This window comes from Lepus europaeus, chromosome 11, assembly GCF_033115175.1.
Source record: "Lepus europaeus isolate LE1 chromosome 11, mLepTim1.pri, whole genome shotgun sequence".
NCBI classification, from domain to species: Eukaryota; Metazoa; Chordata; class Mammalia; order Lagomorpha; family Leporidae; genus Lepus; species Lepus europaeus.
Window position 1 is genome coordinate 80,698,983 of NC_084837.1, and position 23,171 is coordinate 80,722,153.

Genomic DNA, 23,171 nt, shown 5'->3' on the forward strand with positions numbered 1-23,171 from the left:
AGACTTTTTTCACTTTCCAGTATACTAAGAACAGTTCTAGTCACTAAAAAAGACTACTTAATATTTTTCCTTTAAGTATTCTATTATTCATTGTTACATTGTAGCTGAAATACAATTTCTTTACAGCTGAAAAATGAATCCCAGTGTTTGAGTGGTAACTTTTATTCTGATACTAGGGCCCAGAAACTTTGTCTTGACAATGCTCATTAGGGCATATGATTCAGCAATTAAAATTGAATTAAAGGGAACAGTACTCATGTGCTCATGCTCCCCCCCACATACATGGTGAAAGTTATGTTTATAAGTTTGTATGCAGTCCTGAAGTATAAATATACCCCATGAATACAGACCACTCAAAGGGGTTGTAATTTTAAAAGTTTTTTCTTAAAATTTATTTATTTATTTGAAAGAGTTACACAGAGAAAGGAAGAGACAGAGAGAGATCTTCCTTCCCTGGTTCATTACATGGCTGTAACAGCCAGGGCTGGGCCAGGCTGGACTCAGGGGCCAGGGGCGACATCCGGGTCTCCCACATGGGTGCAGGGGCCTAAGCACTTGGGCTATCTTCCACTGCTTTTCCAGTCACATTAGTAGGGAGCTGGGTTGGAAGTGGAGCAACTGGGTCTCAAACCGGCACCCATATGTGATGCCTGAGTTACAACGGAGGCTTTATGAGCTACCCCACAACGCCGTCCCTTTAAATGTTTTGAAGTGAGTGTTGAGGAACTAAGTTTGAGCAGAGGGAAAAGATAAATTTCTTGTGAAATCAGAGAGTAAGGGAATAGGATATCGGGAGACCTTTTTAAAGGAGTGGGATCATGGTTTCCAATACTGACACAGAGCTTTCCCAGTTTTGTCTGCTGTCCTGCTTGTTAAGGTCAGAGCCTGCAAGTCTGCTGTTCAGACTGTCTTCTCCGAGATTCTCTTTCCTTTTTCCTTTTTACTCTTCTGTCCTTGCCAGACCCCTAAAAACAGTAACCTTGTTGATAATCTTAGCTTTAGCCATATGTAGTCCATATTTAAAAGCCAACCGTACTTATAAGAGTTCTTTGTGATCACCTTAGGCTTGGGGGAACAGCAATCATTTCCTTAGATTTCCGAGAAAGAGGAATGTAATAGCATGAGTTGTCTTTCTAAATTACCAGATTTTTTTTCCTCATGATCAGAAAATGTAGGTTCTAGTTTTGGGAAAATGGGTTAGGAGAGCTCAATTTCTGCTTGGAATGTTATGATGCAGGATGTTGGTAATGTAGAGCAGAAGTTCTAAGGAGCTGTTACTTGTAGCGGGGTGGGGTAGGGTGGGGTGGTGGTGAGAATTTTATGAATAAAGATCAGAATCAGTGTCTGTTTCCAGGGAGGATAAAGCATCTTAATCACTGCTGCTAAATCCGTTGTGCTTTAGCGTGTGTTAAAATTAGGGTTGGGAGGTCTCAACTTTTAATTGGAGTTACCTACTAAATGTTTATATGATTTGTATGGATGGATATTAGTTACTCTGGAGCTACTGGGGCAACTTTGTCCACATGAAATTCATTAATACTTAGTTGCTATTAGAGTAGTGAATTAATGAAAAAACGTTTTATATTTTAAGCATTTTGTGGTAAAATTCCTGGAGTGGACATTTAGCCTAGTGGTTATTATGCCTGCGTCCCTAGTCATAGAGCCTGGGTTTGATTCCTAGCTCTAGCTACTGACTCTAGTTTCCTTCCAGTGCAGGCACTGGAAGGCATTGTTGATATAGCTGAAGGGACTATGTGCCTGCCATCCATGTGGGAGACTAGACTTGAGTTCCAAGCCACGGCTCTGGTTCCAGCCTAGCCTGGCCCAACAGAAAGCCTGGAGCTTTCTGTTTCAAATTTTTTTTATTTTGACCAAAAAAACCTTTAGGCACAAAAGTTATAGATAATTAATTGATTTTAGCAAATCACCTAAGAATGAGATTTTTTATATTGTTTTGCAAATATCAGTTCATTTGTTAAAATCAGTAGATTTCTGGAAAATATTTGCCTCATGCTGCACCATTATCTACTTTTAAATTTTTTTTTTTTTTGACAGGCAGAGTGGATAGTGAGAGAGACAGAGAGAAAGGTCTTCCTTTTTGCTGTTGGTTCACCCTCCAATGGCCGCTGTGGCCGGCGCATCGCGCTGATCCGAAGCCAGGAGCCAGGTGCTTCTCCTGGTCTCCCATGCGGGTGCAGGGCCCAAGCACTTGGGCCATCCTCCGCTGCCTTCCCGGGCCATGGCAGAGAGCTGGCCTGGAAGAGGGGCAACCGGGATAGAATCCGGCGCCCCAACCGGGACTAGAACCCGGTGTGCCGGCGCCACAAGGGGGAGGATTAGCCTGTTAAGCCACGGCGCCGGCCTACTTTTAAATTTTTAAGGGGGGAGGGGCAGCATTGTGGCATGGTAGAAAAGGGTATAATTCTAGAATTTTGATTTAATAAAATATGAAAAAGTTCTGGAGATCTGTTTTGTAGCAGTCTGAATATACTTAATACTACTGAACTGTATTAAGAATGATTAAAATGATAGAAAAGAACAGGTTATTTATTTCTTCTCTGGATAGATTTTACACAAATCTGGTGCTGAATAACTTTTTGTAAACATGCCTCTATCAGTGTTTCCGTCATCTGTCAATACAGATGTCAGTCAACAGTTTTCAAATCCTATCTGTGATGAGAATTATCCCATAATAAGAATATGAGAGTTAAAAAAAAAAAAATCACGCACTTTGAGTGTGTTTCTAATTTGTGAGCACATACTTTGTGCCATGTACAATATTCTGCACATTTAGCCTCATCAAGACAATAAAGCTTAGAAAGTTTAAAAGTTTTGTATAATTCTTATTTCCAAAACTCATACTCTCTACAAAAACCATATTGTAGAACCATGTCTACTCCACATTTGCATGCTAGTTACTATAAAGCATCTTCCTGCTAGCAGTTGCTTTTGCTCCTACAAAGTTATTGAAGTTAAAGCAATTTTGACTCTGCTTTAACTCTACATTGGAACTCTTGTTCCAATGGAAATTACTGTACCCCTCCCCTTTCATTATTTTTATAATGAATTTCATAGTCTCCAAAGTCAAAATTAAGGTTTCTGTCTAGTGGTTGGTATTGTGCAGTGAGCTAAGCTGCCACCTGCAATGCTGGTATCCCATATTGGAGTGCCAGCTCAAGTCCTGGCTGCCTCACTTCTGATTCAGCTCCCTCAACGGAAGATGACCCAAATACTTGGATCCCTGAAACCCAATAGGAGACCTGGATGGAGTTCTGGGCTCCTGGCTTTGACCTGGCCCAGCACTGGCCATTGTGGCCATTTGGGGAGTGAATCAGCAGTTGGAAAATTTTTCTTTCTCCCTCTGTCTCTGTACCACTCTGCCTTTTGAATAAATAAGTACATTTTTTTAAAAGATTTTATTTATTTATTTGAGAGGTAGAATTATAGACAGAGGAAGAGACAGAGAAAAAGGTCTTCCTTCTGTTGGTACTTCTTCCCGGTCTCCAATGTGGGTGCAGGAGCCCAACCACTTGGGCCACCTTCTACTGCTTTCCCAGGCCATAGAGAGTTGGACAGGAAGAGGGGAAGCCAGGACTAGAACAGGCGCCCATATGGGATGCTGGCACTGTCGGCAGAGGATTAACCAACTGGGCCATGGCACTAGTCTCAAATACATATTTTTTAAAAATTGCTGTCTAGCAATTACCTAACAAGCATTTGCCCTTTAAATTTATTTTTCTTTTTCTTTTCAGGAAGTATTGATGAAGATGTTGTGGTTATAGAAACTTCCTTCACTCCCCAGGTCACTGCCAATGAAGAAATTAATGTTACCTCAACTGACAGTGAAGTAGAGATTGTAACAGTTGGAGAAAGTTATCGGTGAGAACTACTTGTTCCTTTTGTGTTTGAAGTTCTAAATATAAGCATTTAAACATACTATGCCACAGGTATTTGCATTCTTATTTTATTTGAGACCTCGTTGAAGTGTGGATATACCATATTAGTGGTTTTCAAACCAGGCTGTGTTAGATAAAACAGGGGATATTATGAAATAAAGATGTATTGTTGCCTAGACTCTATCCCAGATCAGTTGAAGTAGAATCTTAGGCATAAGTATTTTTTAAAAATTTAATTAATGAATGTATTGATTTGAGAGTCAGAAAGAAAGAATGTGAGTGATCAGGTTCACTCCTCAGTGTTGGCTAGGGCTAGAACCAAGGCGAGGAACTCAATTTGAATCTCTCACATGGGTACAGGAACCCAATTAATTGAGCCATCACTGCTGTCTCCCAGAGTCTGCGTTGGCAGGAAGCTGGAATTGAATCCAGGCACTGTGAGGTAGACAGCTTAACTGCTAGGTTAAGCTCCCACTCACTAAAACATATTTCTTGAGTTTTTATCCTTCACTCAGTAATTTCATCTAAGCCTTCAACTTATAAACAAATGGAAAATTCTCATTTGTTTGGATAAATAGCTGGAAATGATACTAACTTTTTGCAGAATCACTTTGAAACCCATCCTCCAATCAGATCTTCACACTGCATTTATCGTTTGCTTTAGATGATTACAAATATTGTAATAGTAACAGTAAAGAATTTCTCTGGTATAGCCCATATAATAAAGTATAAATCAGTAGGTGAATTTTAATTTTTGTGTTGGAATAAATTTAGAAATGTATTTGTTCACTGCATTTTAATGTGTTACTGAATTTAAAAAGACAATCATACTTCTGAAGCATGATGCAAATGCACCTAGAATGTGCTTCTCCAGTGACCGCTTTCTCATTGGAGTGCTTCTTCTAATGACATGGAAAAGAGCACTCTGCAGTGTGCCTCTAGTTGTTTTAATTTTTAAATGATTTTCCAAGCTCTGGGGAATATCTGTACTCTACAAAATGTGCCACACTTACCTGTGACTGTACAAAGTGCTTAGCACAATACTGGCTTAATTTTTATAAGCTATAAAAGCTGCCAAAGGGGCTGGTGCCGTGGCTCACTTGGTTAATCCTCCACCTGTGGCCCCGGCATCTCATATGGACGCTGGGTTCTAGTCCCGGTTGCTCCTCTTCCGATCCAGCTCTCTGCTGTGGCCCGGGAAGGCAGTGGAGGATGGCCCAAGTGCTTGGGCCCTGAACTGCATGGGAGACCAGGAGGAAGCACCTGGCTCCTGGCTTCGGATTGGCACAGTGCCGGCCATGCCAGTCATTTGGGGAGTGAACCAACGGAAGGAAGACCTTTCTCTCTGTCTCTCTCTCTCTCACTGTCTAACTCTGCCTGTGGGGGAAAAAAAAAAAAAAAAAGCTGCCAAATAAAGGCCATATTTTTCCTTGTAGAACTAGAGATCCTTGGCATGGAGATGTTTGTTGTCAAGTGGATGCATTTACCTGAGTAATAGACAATGATCTCAAAAAACCCCCTGTGCTCATAATCCATAGTTATTTTCCTATTGTTACTTTGTCACCATTTAGCTGGCTCTTGGCACTTCCAGTTTAAGAGGAAATACTCATTTGTTTCAATCTTTTGTGTCAGGATTTGACAGGTTCCACTGATCATAGTGACAACCAAGGCATCTGTGAAACTGTTCCTCCATCAAGTGTTTTGGTGGTGCTCTTTCCAATAGATGCTATGGAGTTAGGATAGCCTATGAAGCATTCAGGAAAGTACTGCAAAGTGTACCTGGAACTTTGTGCAGCTATTAAGTTTCCCAGAGATAATAGATTATTCAGTCTCATCAGAGACTCAGTTTAAAAAAAATTTAAGCATTTTATTTATTTGAAAGCCAGAATTAGAGAAAAAGAGGTGGGAGAAAGAGAGATACATCTACTTTGTGGGAGGCATCTTTTGCTGCTTTTTTCCTTTTTTTAAGATTTAATTATTGGGGGGGGGGGGCAACACTGTGGCGTGGTGGGTAAAGCCACTGCCTGCAGTGCTGGCATCCATATGGGTGCTGGTTCTAGTCCTGGCTGCTCCACTTCCGATCCAGCTCTCTCTGGGAAAGCAGTAGAAGATGGTCCAGGTCCTTGGATCCCTGCACCCACGTGGGAGACCCAGAGGAAGCTCCTGGCTTCGGATCGGCACAGCTCCGGCTGTTGTGGCCATCTGGGGAGTGAACCATTGGATGGAAGACCTCTCTCTCTCTGCCTCTGTGTAACTCTGACTTTTAAGTAAATAAATAAATCTTTAAAAAAAAAGATTTAATTATTTGTTTATAAAGCAGAGTTACAGAGAGGCAAAGAGAGAGAAAGAGAGGCAGAGAGAGAGAGAGGATGGGGGAAAAAGAGGTCTTCCATCTGCTGATTCACTCCCCAGATGGTTGCAATGGCCAGAGCTGTGCCGATCTGGAGCCAGGAGTTTCATCTGGGTCTTCCACACAGGTGCAGGGGCCCAAGGATTTAGGCCATCTTCTGCTGCTTTCCCAGGCAATAGCAAACAGCTGGATGGGAAGTAGAGCAGCCTGGATTCGAACCAGCCTCCATATGGAATGCCAGCACCACAGGTGGTGGCTTTACTTGCTGAGCCACAGTGCCCGCCCCCCTCTGCTGCGTATCCAGGTACATTAGCAAGGAGCTGGATTGGAAGTGGAGCAGCCCAGACTAATCCGTTCTCATAGGGGTTGCTAGCATCATATACAACAGTTTAACCTGCTCTGCTAGGTGCCAGCCCCCTAAATTTCTTTTTACAGTCTTGGTCTCTCTCGTTGTTGAGGCCATTTTCAGCCCACTTTGAACTTTGGGATTCTTTTCTGAGTAGTCAAGCTCACACCCTCAGTGACCTCCTATATTAATGTGATGCACTTACCCTTTCCATACATTGTGCTAGTCATAAGCTGATAGAAGCTTATAAACAGTTTCAGTTTGAGCAGGAGAAAAAAGAAACTATTAGACTCCACTTTTTTTTTTTTTAAAGGTTTTATTTATTTATCTGAGAGATAGAGTTACAGGCAGAGAGAAAGGTCTTCCATCGGCTGGTTCACTCCCCAAATGGCCACTACGGCCAGAGCTGGGCCATTCTGAAACTAGGAGCCAGGGGCTTCTTTCAGGTCTCCCATGCAGGTGCATGGGCCCAACCACCTGGGCCATCTTCTGCTACTTTCCAAGGCGATAGCAGAGAGCAGGATCAGAAGAGCAGCCAGGACATGAACCAGCACCCATATAGGATGCTGGTGCCGTAGACAGAGGCTTAGCCTACTACGTCACAGTGCAGGCCCTGAGACCCCACTTTTCCGAGACAGATTTTCTTTTTTGCCCTGGAAATTTAGGAGTGCGTACTCTACTTATTATCCCCATGTACTTTTAATCTAGATCATAGTGAATCCTTAAAATGTATACATATCTAAAAGTAATATGCCCTCACATACTTAAAAGATAATAAGCATGTTAGGTGTTTATGTTCATGGTCATGTGTTTTAAAATTGAAAGTAACTCAATTGATTTTCCCTATGGCTAACAAACTAGTATTGTAACTAGTAAAGTTTCCACAGTATCCTTACTTGACTCCAGGAAATATCTTGGGTGCCAATTTATTTCTTAGTTTTGTGTGTGTGTATGTATATATAATTATTTGAGAGGCAAAGAGACAGGTCTTCCATCTACTTGTTTACTCTGCAAATGGCCACAGAGGCAGAGCTGGGCCAATCAGGAGCCAGGAGCTTCTTCAAGGACTTCTGTATGGGTACAGGGGCCCAAGCACTTGGGCCATCTCCACTACTTTCCCAGGTCACGAGCAAAGAGCTGGATCAGAGGAGGAGCAGTCAGGACGTGAACCGGTGCCCATATGGGATGTCAGTGCCTCAGGTGGAGACTTAGCCTTCTATGCCACAGCGCTGGCCCCTATTTCTTGGTATTTTTTAAAGATAGTACCAGGAGCTTAGCTAGTTTATTACTCACAGAGTCATGTTTTGCAAATTCAATCTAGGCCAAACATTAGAAGATCACGTGGATGTTACTAAATGTGTAGGGTGCTATTTTTAAATTTTTGCTAATAACATAAAATGTAAACAATTGATTATAACCCAGATGGATATTCAAAATAACCATTGAAGAGAGTACTTTTCCTGAAACAAAATCCTGTATTTTACACTAATGATTGGTTTAACGTAACTTTTTTTTTTTCTGGGGTGTGTTGAGTTGGTTGATTTGGTGATTGCTTCATTCAGCCAAGTTTGTTGAGTTTCAGGCATTGTGCTGATATTAACTTTTAATTCAGTTACCATTCTTTTCTTTGGAGGAAGTCTTGCATGAAGTATTTATTTTGTATGAAAGACTTATGGATTTCTAGGGTGGCTTAAATTTTTGTTCTTTACATTTAAGGTCTCGTTCAACCCTTGGACACTCCAGATCTCACTGGAGCCAGGGGTCAAGTTCTCACACAAATCGGCCACAGGAGCCACGGAACCGCAGTAGAATTTCTACTGTTATACAGCCCTTGAGGCAAAATGCAGCAGAAGTTGTGGACCTTACTGTTGATGAAGATGGTAAGATGGAACTATGTAGGATTATGAAGGGAATTTGATAAAATATCTTAGTGTAGTAGAAACAGTTCATAATGCTTACTGGTAAGCCATATATGAGTGTTAATTTTGGGAGTTAGCTATAAATTGGGGAGAAGAGATGTCTAGTGAAAGGAAAGAATAAGTAAGTGGGAAGAATTAGAGTCCTTTTGCAGTCTGCTGTTCTATGAGCTGCTTGCTGTTTGGGTGACTAACTTTCAGAGTACTAGAACTTTGAAATTATATTTATGGAGAGAGAATTTATTCTCACTGTCTGCAATTAACTCATCATTCTCAGTTTTTGTTTTGAAGGACCATACATTATCTTTCAAAAGGCAGTAATTAATGTACTAGGAATTAATTAATGATTACTCACAGTTAATTAAATATAGGGTTACTATTTTGGAAACATTTTGTTTGTTTTCCCATGTAACAACTGTTAGCCAGGAAGTAGAAGGTGACACAGTAGCCTTTTCCCTATTAGAATTAAGTTCAACCAGAATTTAGTTTACTAAGTTAAAAGTATTCCAATGATCATTCAGTGCCCCCTGTTACCACTAGTTTTTCTTTCTTTTCTTTTCTCTTTAAGATCTCTCTCTTCATTTGAAAGGCATAGAGAGAGAGAGATCTTCCATTCACTGGTTCACTCCCCAAATGGCCTCAATGGCTGTAGCTGAGCTGATTTGAAGCCAGAAACCAGGAGCTTCTTCTGGGTCTCCCACGTGGGTGCAGGGGCCCAAGCACTTGGGACAACCCCAGCTTTTTTCCCAGGCACATTAGAGGGGAGCTGGATCAGAAGTGGAGCACCTAGGACTTGAACCAGTGCCCATATAGGATGCAGCACTGCCAGTGGAGGCTTAACCTTCCATGCCACAGTGCCAGCTGCTCCCACTAGTTTTTCTAAGTGAAAACTCCTTTCTTATTAAAAATAAATCCAGTGGCTGGCATTGTGGTGTAGTGGGTAAAGCTGCTGCCTCCTGTGACTCTGGCATCTGATATTGGTGCTGGTTTGTGTCCTGTGTACTCCAGTTCTGATCCATCTCTTTGGTAATGGCCTGGGAAAAGCAGTGGAAGATGGCCCAAATGTTTGTGCCTCTGCCACCCATGTGGGAGATCCAGAAGGAAGCTTCTGGCTCTTGGCTTTGATCTGGCTCAGCCCTAGCTGTTGCAGCTATCTGGGGGATGGAGCCAGTGGACAGAAGATCTCTCTTCCCTGTTTCTCCTTTTCTTTCAGTAATTGACTTTCAAATAAATAAATAGATTTTTTTTTTTTTTTGACAGGCAGAGTGGATAGTGAGAGAGAGAGAGACAGAGAGAAAGGTCTTCCTTTTTGCCGTTGGTTCACCCTCCAATGGCCACTGCGGCCGGCGCATTGCGCTGATCCGAAGCCAAGAGCCAGGTGCTTCTCCTGGTCTCCCATGCGGGTGCAGGGCCCAAGCACTTGGGCCATCCTCCACTGCCTTCCCGGGCCATAGCAGAGAGCTGGCCTGGAAGAGGGGCAACCGGGATAGAATCCGGCGCCCCGACCGGGACTAGAACCCGGTGTGCCGGCGCCGCAAGGTGGAGGATTAGCCTGTTAAGCCATGGCGCCAGCCTTAAATAGCTCTTTAAAAAATAATAAAATAAAAACCAAAACTTAGGTATGTTAGTTAGATTACTAGTTCTCAACAGCAGACTGTTTTATCCTCCAGAGACAGTTGGCAACAGATATCTTGGGTTCTCACAGTTGGGCAAGGGTGCTATTGACCTCTATTGGATTTAGACCAGGGATGCTGCTTCACATCTTGCCGTGTATAGGGCAGCTCCTTCCTCACAAACAAAAATAATTGTCTTGGCCAAAATGTCAGTATTGTGAATATTGAGAAACCTTGAGTTAAACCATTTGCAAGTAGACAGAAGTTCTCCCTCCTGCCCTCTCCCCTTATCTCCCCTCCCCTCCCCTTCCCTCTTTTGTGAAAGATTTGTTTATTTATTTGAATAAAAGCACAATAGAAAGGGAAAAAAGATATCTTCTGTCTGGATTCATTCCCCAAAAGGCTGCAATGGCTAGGTATGGGCCAGACCAAAGCCAGGAGCCCTGAACTCCATCCTGGTCTCCCACATGGGTTGCAGGGTCCCAACTAGTTGGGACCATCTCCCACTGCCTTCCTAGGCACATTAGCAGTGAGCTGAATTGGAAGCAGAGTAATCAGGACTCAAATTAGCACTCTGATACGGAATGTGGGAATTGCACTTGGTGTCTTTACCCACTGCATCACAACAATGTCTTCCCTTCCCCACCGTTCCCGTTCATCTTTTAATGTCTAAGGGAGTTCCCATAGGGTTAGTAGGCACTATTTGTGTCTGAAGAAATAGCCTGCTCCACTGCATCGTATATAGAAGCAACTGTTCTCTCATTCCATAGCACATCAAGAGAGTCCTGTCTTTGCAGATTAAATTGTTGTGACTATGCTTTGGACAGATTTAGTTTCCATGTTCTTAGTTTTTTGCTGTTTTTTAAAGATTATTATTATTATTATTTTTTATTTGAAAGAGTTACAGAGAAAGGAAGAGACAGAGGTCTTCCATCTGCTGGTTCACTCCTCAAATGGCCACAAGGGCTGGAGCTGAGCCAATTCTAAGCCAGGGGCCAGGAGCCACTTCTGGATCTCCCATGTGAGTGTAGGATCCCAAGGACTTAGGCTGTCCTCCACTGCTTTCTCAAGCACGTTAACAGGGATCTGGGTTGGAAGTGGAGCAGCAGGTACTTGAACCAGCGCCTATATGGGATGCCGGCCCTTGTATGCCAGGGTTTTAACCTGCCGTATCATAGTGCCGGGCCCCATGTTCTCAATTTTAAGCAACCAGTTTATACTCAGATGTTTAAAATTGAACTCATAAGTTGAGGTTTGCCTGAAGTTTCTTTACTTTCTACTTAAAAAATTTGAATTTTTATTAGAAAGTATTGATGAATATTAATATTTGTAAAATAATCTGAAAACAGGCAGAACATGGGAAATGAGATTAAAACATATCTTAATCATAGCTAATGCTTATTAACAGATTATTACATAAAACATCATACGAAGTGGATTACATGCGTGATCTCAGTTTATCCTAATGGTTTTATAATATTATGTTACTTTCCCACAATAATATAATATAATATATAATATTATGTTACTTTCTACAAATGAGGAAATGGAGAATGGGTTTTGTAACTTACCCATAGTTAGTCTATCAGTGGTGAAATCAGAACTGCTATCTCTGGGCCTGTGTTGTGGCACAGTGGGTTAAGCCACTTCCTGTGACACTTGTATCCCATATGGGTGCCAGTTCAAGTCCTAGTGCCCCACTTCTGATCCAGCTCCCTGCCAGTGTGCTAGAAAGGCATTGGAAGATGGCCCAAATGTTTGGGCCCCTACCACCCATGTGGAAGACTCAGATGAAGCTCCTGGCTCCTGATTTGGCCTGCGCAACTCTGGCCTTTGTGGGCATTTTTGGGGTAAACCTGCAGATGGAAGATTTCTCTCTCTCTCTCTCTCTCTAACTCTGCCTTTCATGTAAATAAATAAATCTTAAAAAAAAAATAAAAAGCTATCCAAGGAGTCTGACCCTAGAAAGTACAATTTGTAACTCTAACAGACTGCAACCATGTTTGGGCTTAGTAGAGGAACTTCTGCTGTCCTTTTTAGTCTTTTCTTTACCTGAAAAACTATTTAGTCATATAAGTTACTGGAATATGAATATATATGTGTTGAATTTTTTTAAATGCAACAATCGTAACTTGTGAGTTTGATGTTGTAGTTTAGCTTTGTGAAAATGTTCTTTACCATATATACTTATTAGAAAGTTTACATTTTTAATGCTTATTTCATTTTAGAAATTTTAAATATGTTAACTTGGATTGAAATATAATCTGTTAATGGTTTTGATATGCTAAATATTTTTGTGTTTTGTAGAACCTACTGTAGTACCAACCACTTCTGCAAGAATGGAATCACAAACTACTAGCGCTTCCATTAACAATTCAAATCCATCTACCTCTGAGCAGTCTTCTGATACTGCTCCAGCTGTCACCAGTAGCCAGCCTTCCACAGTGTCAGAGACTTTAGCTACCCTTACAAGCAATAGTACAACTGGTACTTCTATAGCAGGTATGTAAAAAAGTGTAGAGGGTGACTTTTTGTCATTATATTCATTTTGGAAAGTATTATTTTTTTTAAGATTTATTGTATTTATTTGAAAGAGCTAATGAGAGAGACAAAGACAGAGAGAGAGGTCTTTAATTCTTTGGTTCACTCCCCAGATGGCCACAATGGCTGGAGATGTGCCGATCTGAAGCCAGGAGCCAGGAGCCTCCTTCAGGTCTCCCACGTGGGTGCAGGGGCCCAAGGACTTGGGCCATCCTCCGCTGCTTTCCCAGGCCATAGCAGAGAGCTGGATTGGAAGAGGAGCAGCCAGGACTATAACCAGTGCCCATATGGGATGCCAGTGCCTCAGGCCAGGGCTTTAACCCACTCTGCCACAATGCTGGCTCCAGTATTATTGTTTTTAAGGTTAAAATTTTAGCTGTGTTAGCACAAATGACTCAATTTAAAAATTGACAAAGCACGGGGCCAGTGCTGTGGCCTGGGAGAGAGTGGAGGATGGCCCAAGTGCTTGGGCCCTGCACCCGCATGGGAGACCAGGAAGCAGCACCTGGCTCCTGGATTTGGATCAGTGTGGTGCACCAGCCGTAGCGTCCATTTAGGGAGTGAACCAACGGAAGAAGACCTTTCTCTCTGTCTTTCTCTCTCACTAACTCTGTCATATAAATAAATTAAAAAAAAAAAAAAAAACATAATGGAAGATCTTGTGATATTTTGCAATTTTTAAAATGAATTTTTGTTGGTACCTAATAATTTGTGATGGAAAAGATAATCACCATTACACATTGTGGTAAATATGAGCCTTTTGAAGAATTTAGACTTTGAGGAAAATCCCAGTAAATACAACTACTCAAAATTATGTATAGATTATGAATGTGCTGCTAGTATCACATTCTTATTTACACAGACTTGATTTTATTAAACATTTCTTTTTTTGTTTTTTAAGATTTATTTATTTATTTGAAAGTCAGAGTTACACAGAGAGAGAGAGAGGTCTTCCATCCGCTGGTTTACTCCCCAATTGGCCCCAACACCGGAGCTGCGCTGATCCAAAGCCAGGAGCCAGAAGCTTCTTCCAGGTTTCCCATGAGAGTGCAGGGGCCTAAGGACTTGTGCCATCTTCTGCTGCTTTCCCAGGGCATAGCAGAGAGCTGGATCGGAAGTGGAGCAGCTGGGACTTGAACCGGCACCCATATGGGATGCTGGCACTGCAGGCAATGGCTTTACGCATTATGCCACAGCGCTGGACCCTAAACATTTCTTAATTCTCTGTTAATTTATTTACTGACAGTTTTATAGAGATCTTTGATGATCTAATTATTTGCTTTTTTTTTTTTTCTGTTTCAAGATGATTCAAGGAGAACTGCTTCTAGTTCTGTAACGGAAACTGGCCCTCCTGCTATGCCAAGATTACCTTCCTGCTGTCCTCAACACTCACCATGTGGAGGATCATCACAGAATCACCATGCTTTAGGACATCCACACACAAGTTGCTTTCAGCAGCATGGTCATCATTTTCAACATCACCACCACCACCACCATACTCCCCACCCATCTGTTCCAGTTTCTCCTTCTTTTACTGATCCTACTTGCCCTGTGGAAAGACCTCCACAAGTACAAGCACCTTGTGGAACAAATAGTAGCTCTGGTACCAGCTACCATGACCAGGTATGGGAATTTGAGGAGAGTCAGTTAGTCTTCTCTCCCCTTCTCCTTTAATTGTGATATCTTATGGGAACCGGGGTGAGTTGCCAGTAATAAATTTTATTAAGTATCCAAGATTATCAGATGGTCTAAATTATTGCAGTTCATTGATGAATTCAGCAATTTGGAAAATCAGGGAAGCCACCTAATCTAAAAGTGACTTTTTTATTCTGGAATGAATCTTGGTGTTTTTGGTTAATATTATAGGTGATTCTGATTTTTGGGATGTTATTTTAAACAAAATGTTGAATCTACGGTGTTAGTCTAATTCAGAGAAACTGAAAAATTCTCAGTTTTTCCCTTCTAACTCCTACTTGGAATTCACTATAACTTCCACTTATTTAGAAATACACCACCTTCATGGATGCAAAACTGAGGCATAGCTTTTCAGGAGTAGATAAGGTTTTCAATTTATGGAGAATTGAAATGTCAGCAAAAACATTATAAATAAATAAGTTAGTTGATATTGGTGAGTAATAAGATGCCAATAATATTAAACTAGTAATCATGATCATGCTGAGTAACTTTTTGGTGTGTTATAATCATGATATAAGCCTGAGTGTTATATACCTTCAAAACCGAAAGATGTAATTTCAGGGACAAATTGTAACTTTGATATATATGCTAGAAAAGAATCCTCGAAAAAAGTCAGAATGAAAATTCAGAGCATGTGCTCTTCTGTATCACCTGACCTTTCCTGAAGTTCTTGTTTTATCTTTTATCATTTTGGTGGTTAGCTCTTCTGGATCAGACAAATTAAAAATAATAAAGAGGGGTGTTTCCTTAAATGCAAAGTATGCTATTATCAAGAGCAAATTTGAAAGGATTTAGCAGAAAATATGGTTAAAAAGATTTTAGATGTTATTTTGGTTCTTGGAATACTTTTAGGTATTATCTGTATTTTTTCTACCTCTTGGAAATGAATTAACATCAAGGAAAACTTACATGAGCTGAATGAAAGGCTCTGCTTAAAACATCCTTTTACTCTATATTTATAGTGAAAGGGGACTTTGTAAAGACTGTAGGAAAACTGGAGACTTTGTAAAGACAGTAGGAAAACGGTGGAGAAGTAGGTCTCCTAGCTCCTCCTACAGTCATTAAAGAGCTTCCAAAAGCTTGGCCTGTGACTCATAGAATATTCTGTTGTATTAATAAAATAATGCAGCAGGTTTTAAGAGATCAGTTGAAAATATATATATATATATATTTTTTTCAACCCAAACCATTAATTATAGATAAAATCTCTTAGTTTTTTTTTTTTTTTTTTTAATTTATCTGAAAGGCAGAGTTAGAGGGACAGAAAGAGATCTTTTCTTCTATCCATTGGTTTACTCCTCAAATGGTTGCAAACCAAAAGCCTGGAACTCATCCTGGTCTCCCACGTGGATGGTAGAGGCCCAAGCCATCTTTTGCTACTTCCTAGGCGCTTTAACAGGGAGTGGAGCAGCCAGGACTCAAACTGACACTGAAATGGGATGCCATCATTGCAGGTGGTGGTTTAATCTGCTGTGCCATAGCGCTGGCTCCTCTTATATAAGCTTTGTTTGTTGTAAAATGGATATAACCATTTCCCCATCTATAATTAGAGGCATTTGGACTTTAAACAAGATTTGAGAACAGTGAGATCCTAAGCATTCAGTAGTGATAATGGGCATGAAGGTGAATATAAAGTGAGATTTTTTAAGAAGATTTATTTTATTTATTTGAAAGACAGAGTTAGAGAGGTTGAGCTAGAGAGAGAGGTCAGTTTTCCATCCACTGTTTCACTCCCAAAATGTTTGCGACAGCCAGAGCTGAGCTGATCCAAAGGCAGGAGCCAGGAGCTTCTTCCAGGTTTCCTACATGGGTGCAGGGGCCCAGGGACTCGGGCCACCTTCTGCTTTCCCAGAAGAGAGTTGGATTGGAAATGGAACAGCCGCGACTTGAACTGGTGCCCACATGGGATGCCAGTGCTTCAGGCTGGAGCTTTAACCCACTGTGCCACAGCACCTGCCTCTAGAGTAAGATTTTGAAGATAACAGTTTGAGATTCAAATAGATGTTTGGAGGACTCTGAAACTCATCTGCTCATGAGATAACTTTATATGGTCTTCATTTGATTCGTGCTTAGGCACTGCAGGAAGTTGAGGAATGGAAGAAGAAACTATCTGATAATTTGTGATATGATTAAGTGCCATGTCATGGCTAGGCCAGAAACAGACCTTTTAAACAGAAAAGTGGCAGTAGTCACCTTACTGTGCCCTTGGATGTGGCTAAATTAGTACGTGCATTTATAATCTTTGTAAAGTAGTATCATTTCCCATGTCTATTCATCTCTTCATCATCTTCCCTTTTCTAGAACTTAATTGAAATGATGGAATTGTGGAGAGGGTTCTCATTGTTTGTTTTTTCCCCCCTCTTTATCATTTAATTTTTCCTTTAATTCTTTTAGGAGAACCTTTAGCAAACTTTGTACTCAGTATTCTTAATCACTGTCTAGAGACAAATACGAGAAGAAACTTGCTCACCTTCATGAGATATTATTACTTTAGTCCGTTTACTGATACTAATCTGAATAGTGGGGAAAGGGTTTGAACCATAAATTCACATTCTCACCATGTTAATAATAAACTTTATTTCCCTGGAATGAGGACATGTATTGTATCTGCCAACTCAGCAGAAGGAGACATGTGTTTAACTGGTTGTAAACACACAATAGAGAAGAATAGTGCTCTTCCTTTTGTCCTTCATACAGTTTCTGCTGTACAATACCACCCTTCAGCATCCAGAGTTTTTGTTTTTATTATTTTCTTTCTTCATTTTTAAAATTTATTTAAAATGCAGAGTTAGAGAGAGAGTGAGAGTGAGAGAGAGAGAGAGAGAGAGAGGTCTTCCATCTGCTGGTTAATTCCCCAGATGGCCTCAATGGCTGGAGCTGGGCTGATCCAAAGCCAGGAACAGGAGTTTTCTTCTGGATCTCCCACACAAGTGCAGGGGCCCAAGGACTTGGACCATCTTCCACTGCTTTCACAGGTCATAGCAGGGAGCTAGATCAGAAGTGGAACAACCAGATCTCAAACTGGTGCCCATTTGAGATGACCAGCACTGCACATGGTAGCTTGACCTGCTCCATCACAGCACCAGCCCCCTTTTTTTCTTTTTAACGAGTAATTTAATTATTTTGAAATAAATAGAGTTACAGAGAGAAAAGTAGAGATAGAGATCATCTGTCTGCTGATTCACACCCTAGAAGGCTACATGGTCAGTGCTGGGCCAGGCCAAACCCAGGAGCTTCATCTGGATGTCCCCTGTGAGTGGCAGAACCCAAACACTTTGGGCATCTTCTGCTGCTTTTCCCAGACCATTAGCAGGGAGCTGGATTGGAAGTAGAGCATCCATGACATGAACCAGTTCCTATGTTGGGATGCCCATACTGCAGGTGGTGGCTTTAACTGCTACGCCACAAGATCAGACCCGTTTTTTGTTTTTTTGGTTGTTGTGGGTTTTTTTTTGACAGGCAGAGTGGACAGTGAGAGAGAGAGACAGAGAGAAAGGTCTTCCTTTTGCCGTTGGTTCACCCTCCAATGGCCACTGTGGCCGGCGCGCTGCAGCTGGCGCACCATGCCGATCTGAAGCTAGGAGCCAGGTGCTTCTCCTGGTCTCCCATGCGGGTGCAGGGCCCAAGCACTTGGGCCATCCTCCACTGCACTCCCGGGCCACAGCAGAGAGCTGGCCTGGAAGAAGGACAACCGGACAGAATCCGATACCCCGACTGGGACTAGAACCCGGTGTGCCGGTGCCACAGGTGGAGGATTAGCCTATTGAGCTGCGGTGCTGGCCTGTTTTGTATTGTTTTTTAAGATTTTTATTTTTTATTTATTTTAAAGGCAGAGTTACAGAGAAGTCAGAGGCAGAGAGAGTGAGAAAGAGTTAGTTTTCCATCCACTGGTTCACTCCCCAATTGGCTGCAATGGCCAGAGCTGCGCCAACCCGAAGCCAGGAGCCAGAAGCTTCTTCTGGATTTCTCATGTGGGTGCAGGGACTTGGGCCCAAGGACTTGGGCCATCTTCTACTGCTTTCCCAGGGCATAACAGAGAGCTGGATCGGAAGTGGAGCAGCCGGGTCTCAAACTGGCGCCAATATGGGATGCTGGCACTGCAGGGGGCAGCTTTACCTGCTGTGCCACAGTGACGGTCCCCAGCCTTCTGTTTCTATTATTTTCTGAGCCTGGAGCCCATGGAAAGTAAATAGATTGCTATGGTTTTTCTGAGAACTGCTGGGTGATCCGGACCTCTGCCAAATGCATTATGCTAGCTTTTTTTTTTTTCTCTCCTGTCTCTCAGCTTATAGTATTGAAAAGTTCCTGTGTATAATTCCATATATGATCTTTAATCATATTTGAAAGTTACAGCTATACTGAAACTAAGCAGTAGGCTTATCTTTAAATTACTTAAGAATACAAATTTGAAATTCTTATACTATATTCTAGAGTGGAAGGTCAAAGTGTTTTATTTAGAATTTTCCAAATAGAAAAGAAAAACAATGATAAGTAGAGATGAAATCTAGAAACTGATTTATTACCTGTCTTAGTAAATGGGCCTTCCGTATGATCATATTCCTATGCCAAGTAATCAATTTTTTTTTTTTTTTTTTTTTTGACAGGCAGAGTGGATAGTGAGAGAGAGAGACAGAAAGAAAGGTCTTCCTTCGCCGTTGGTTCACCCTCCAATGGCCGCTGCGGCCGGCGCATCTTGCTGATCTGAAGCCAGGAGTCAGGTGCTTCTCCTGGTCTCCCATGGGGTGCAGGGCCCAAGGACTTGGGCCATCCTCCACTGCCTTCCCGGGCCGTAGCAGAGAGCTGGCCTGGAAGAGGGGCAACTGGGATAGAATCCAGCGCCCCGACCGGGACTAGAACCCGGTGTGCGTGCGCTGCAAGGCGGAGGATTAGCCTGTTGAGCTATGGCGCCGGCCGGAATCAATTATTTTATTTAAGTTTTGAAAGGAGGCAAATGAAAGAGGTTAAGAGGCAGTGCTAACTCATTAATTAGCCTGAATAATTTCATGTCCTTTGTTATTTTGGGTAAAATAGTGTTGTTTGCACTGTTAGTTTTAGTTGAATGCTTGCTGTATGCACTGAAGTTTGGGAATTTGGGGCAGACGGGTTTTACCTAGAACCTTAATGTTTTCAATGGTGTCGTAATTTTTTCTAAAGGAATCCTAAATTTCTGTTCGTAATTTTAGGATAAAGGGATGCTTTTAATGTTTCTCTCTAAGATGAGAAACAGACTTTAAAATAATATATGAATTAAATTTTTGTTTATCTTGTGGTATGATGTTTTATTTTTAAAATTTCTTTCTTTTTTTTTAAATTTATTTCAAATTTTAAGTATAAAACTACTATGATCTAAGATCATACAGTATTTTTCTGGTGCTTAGTAAATAGGTCTTCACGCTAAGAATCTTACCAATTTCAAATTAATTTCAAGGTTATATCTTTCTAGGTTTCATTAGAAAAACATTTACAGTATAGGCCGGCGCCGTGGCTTAACAGGCTAAACCTCCGCCTTGCGGCGCCGGCACACTGGGTTCTAGTCCCGGTTGGGGCGCCGGATTCTATCCCGGTTGCCCCTCTTCCAGGCCAGCTCTCTGCCATGGCCCGGGAAGGCAGTGGAGGATGGCCCAAGTCCTTGGGCCCTGCACCCGCATGGGAGACCAGGAGAAGCACCTGGCTCCTGGCTTCGGATCAGCGCAATGCGCCGGCCGCAGCGGCCATTGGAGGGTGAACCAACGGCAAAAAGGAAGACCTTTCTCTCTGTCTCTCTCTCTCTCACTATCCACTCTGCCTGTCAAAAAATAAATAAATAAAAATAAAAATAAAAATAAAAGAAAAACATTTACAGTATAACTTGAAACAATGTTTTGACCAGACTTAGAAGGATAAAATACAGTTCCTCTCTACAAAGCAGGCTTTGCCAGTAGACCTGAGCAACAGTGCTATCAGAAGTCACGGGAGTGGTGGTTTTCACGGAGCATCTGCGTTTGACCCCTGTTGCCCTGTCTCCACAACCCGAGCTGCAATCTTTGGCCATCAGGCTGCTGCCGCCGCCCCTAGTCAGCCATTATCAATAGACGGTTATGGATCAAGCATGGTTGCACAGCCACAGCCCCAGCCTCCTCCACAACCTTCTCTCTCATCATGTCGACATTATATGCCGCCTCCTTGTAAGTATAATGTAATGTATTATACATTCCTCTGTGAACTGACTTTTCATTAGTCCTAATTCATAAATGTCTAGTATTTATCAGACTTAATCCTGAGAGAGTTTTTCCCATTTTAATTTTTGTGAAAGTGAGATACATTGTATGGCACTTTAGAGTCTTAAAAAAAGATGTTTTTGGGAATTTATATTCTTTAGGAGTAACCAAAGAAATGTGACAGTTTAGTGTTTCTAGGCAAAGCGAAGTATATTTTGTCCTAGAATTGTCAAGCAGTTAACTTAGGCGCAAGAGAGAATTCTTTGAAAGAAAGTGTTAGTAGGTGGAAAAATGCTTTTATATTCAGTTTTTTGGGTAATTAAAATAGAACCAGTCATGGCTTTTCTAACTAAGTTGAAATTCCTTAGATATAAGAAATGCTACACTCTTAAGCTTTGTCGCATACTTGCCACTTTGTTAGTTTAGAAGCTTTCTTTGATAATAAACACTGAAAATTTGTGCCAGAGGTAAACCAGGAAGTTAGCAAGGAAACTTTTGGTAATATACAAGGAATTTCTCTAATTTATAATTATTTAATTTATTGAATTTCTTCTTTTTCTCAGTATTGTAAGTGCTGTACATCCAGCAGGCATAATTGCAATGAAATCGGAATTTGTGCAGTGAAGCTGGAGATGTATTTTTTACCTTATTGATAATGCATCTTAAAATTTAAAGTGTAAGAAGACAAGTTTAGAAACAGTTTTGGCAGAGCATTGACCAGTGGACAAAATTTGTTTATGAACAGTGCTGTGATATAAAGGCTGTTTTGTGTTGATAATTTAAAATCAATTAATTAATTAGAAGGGCACAGTGACAGAGCCAGAGGGAGACACAAAGTGGAGGAAGAAGGATACTTTTCTCGCTTCTAGTTCACTCTCCAAATGGTAGTTATAGCCCAAGCTGGATCAGACTGAAGCCAGGAACCACCGACTCCGTCCTGGTCTCCCACATTGATTGCACAGGCACAAGGACTTGGGCCATCCTTTGCTACTTTCCCACACACATTAGCAGGATGCTGGATTGGAAGCAGAGTAACCAAGTTTCAACCTGGGACTCTGATATGAGATGCTGATGTTACAAGTGATGGCTTAACCCATTGCACCACAATGCCAGGCCCCCGCTGATCATCTTTTATTATAAATATATCAATATATGCCATTTTTCCTGCCCCTCCACTTTAAAAAATAACATACTGAAGCAATTTCTAAGTCAGTATGTTTCTTTTTAAATGTCATAATAAATAAACGTTTCAGATTTAAGCTTGTTTTACCTTTATTGTAAAAGCATTTTGTGTACATTCTAAAAATTTAAATTGTGTAGAGTGATGTAAAATGAGAATTTAAAAGCCCTTTTTGGAGGCACAGTGGTTAAGATGCTGCTTGGGATGCCTGCATCCCATATTGGAATGCTTGGATTTGAGTACTGGCTCCACTTCCAATTCCAGCTTCTTGATAATATGCACAATGGACAGCAGCAGGTTGATGGCTCAAGTAGCTGAGTCTCTGTCATTGATGTGGAAGACCAAGATTGAATTCCTCTTCTGGCTTCTACCTGGCCCAGCCCCAGTTCTATGGGCTTTTGGGAAGTGAGCAAGCAGGTGAGAGAGCGCTCAGTCTGTTTCTGCCTTGGAAATAAATAAGTTATTGTTTAAAAAAATGATTTTTTAAGATTTATTTATTTATTTGAAATTCAGAGTTACACAGAGAGATAAGGAGAGGCAGAGAGAGAGAGGGAGAGAGGGAGGGAGGAAAGCAGGGTGGGAGGGAGGTCTGTCTTTCATCTGCCAGTTCACTCCCCAATTGGCTGCAATGGCTGGAGCTGCGCTGCTGTGAAGCCAGGAGCCAGGAGCTTCTTCCAGGACTTTCATGTGGGTGCAGGGGCCCAAGCATTTGGGCTATCTTCTACTGCTTTCCCAGGCCATCGCAGAGAGCTGGAGAGGAAGTGGAATGCCAGGTCTCAAACCGGCGCCCATATGGGATGCCGGCACTGCAGGTGGTGGTTTAACCCACTACGCCACAGTACTGGCCTTTAAAAAAATGCTTTTTTTAAAAAAAATTTATTTACTTATTTATTTTGACAGGCAGAGTTAGACAGTGAGAGAGAGAGACAGAGAGAAAGGTCTTCCTTCTGTTGGTTCACCCCCCAAGTGGCTGCTATGACCGGCGCGCTGCGCTGATCCGAAGCCAGGAGCCAGGTGCTTCATCCTGGTCTCCGCGGGTGCAGGGTCCAAGGACCTGGGCCATCCTCCACTGCACTCCCGAGTCACAGCAGAGAGCTGGGCTGGAAGAGAACTCACATCTCATTAATATTACACATTAGAGGTTAACTGTATATCTTGGGTTTCTTCCATATTAGTATATAAAAATACTGTTAATATACCCCTTTCCTTTTTCTTCCAGCTCATTGCTTTTTAATAACCTCATAATCATTGTATATTAACTCAGTCCTTTGTTGATGGACATTTAAATTGTTTCTGGTTGTTTGAGTCTCTGTAGGAGTCAGATTGTGATGGCAAAAGGATAAACTTTCAAGTAAATACTATTAAATTTCAGAGGATTGCACCAGTTTACATTACTCATTGGGAATGTATGAATGAAAATTAAAAATAGGGAATTTG

The 23,171-nt window shown here is 41.6% G+C and overlaps 1 protein-coding gene across 10 annotated transcripts in view; it reads left to right on the forward strand.

Annotated features, from left to right (window-relative positions):
* The window catches only part of RNF111 (ring finger protein 111), a 142,857-nt gene that overhangs the window by 102,330 nt on the left and 17,356 nt on the right, over positions 1–23,171 (forward strand). For 8 of the 10 annotated variants that reach the window (XM_062206020.1, XM_062206030.1, XM_062206024.1 and 5 more), the window contains 5 exons: positions 3,753–3,879; positions 8,309–8,472; positions 12,429–12,623; positions 13,966–14,285; positions 20,263–20,521. In XM_062206020.1, coding sequence (XP_062062004.1) covers positions 3,753–3,879; positions 8,309–8,472; positions 12,429–12,623; positions 13,966–14,285; positions 20,263–20,521 — 1,065 coding nt within the window. The remainder of the gene's footprint in view (positions 1–3,752; positions 3,880–8,308; positions 8,473–12,428; positions 12,624–13,965; positions 14,286–20,262; positions 20,522–23,171) is intronic. The other 2 variants (XM_062206021.1, XM_062206027.1) reach the window with 1 other exon arrangement.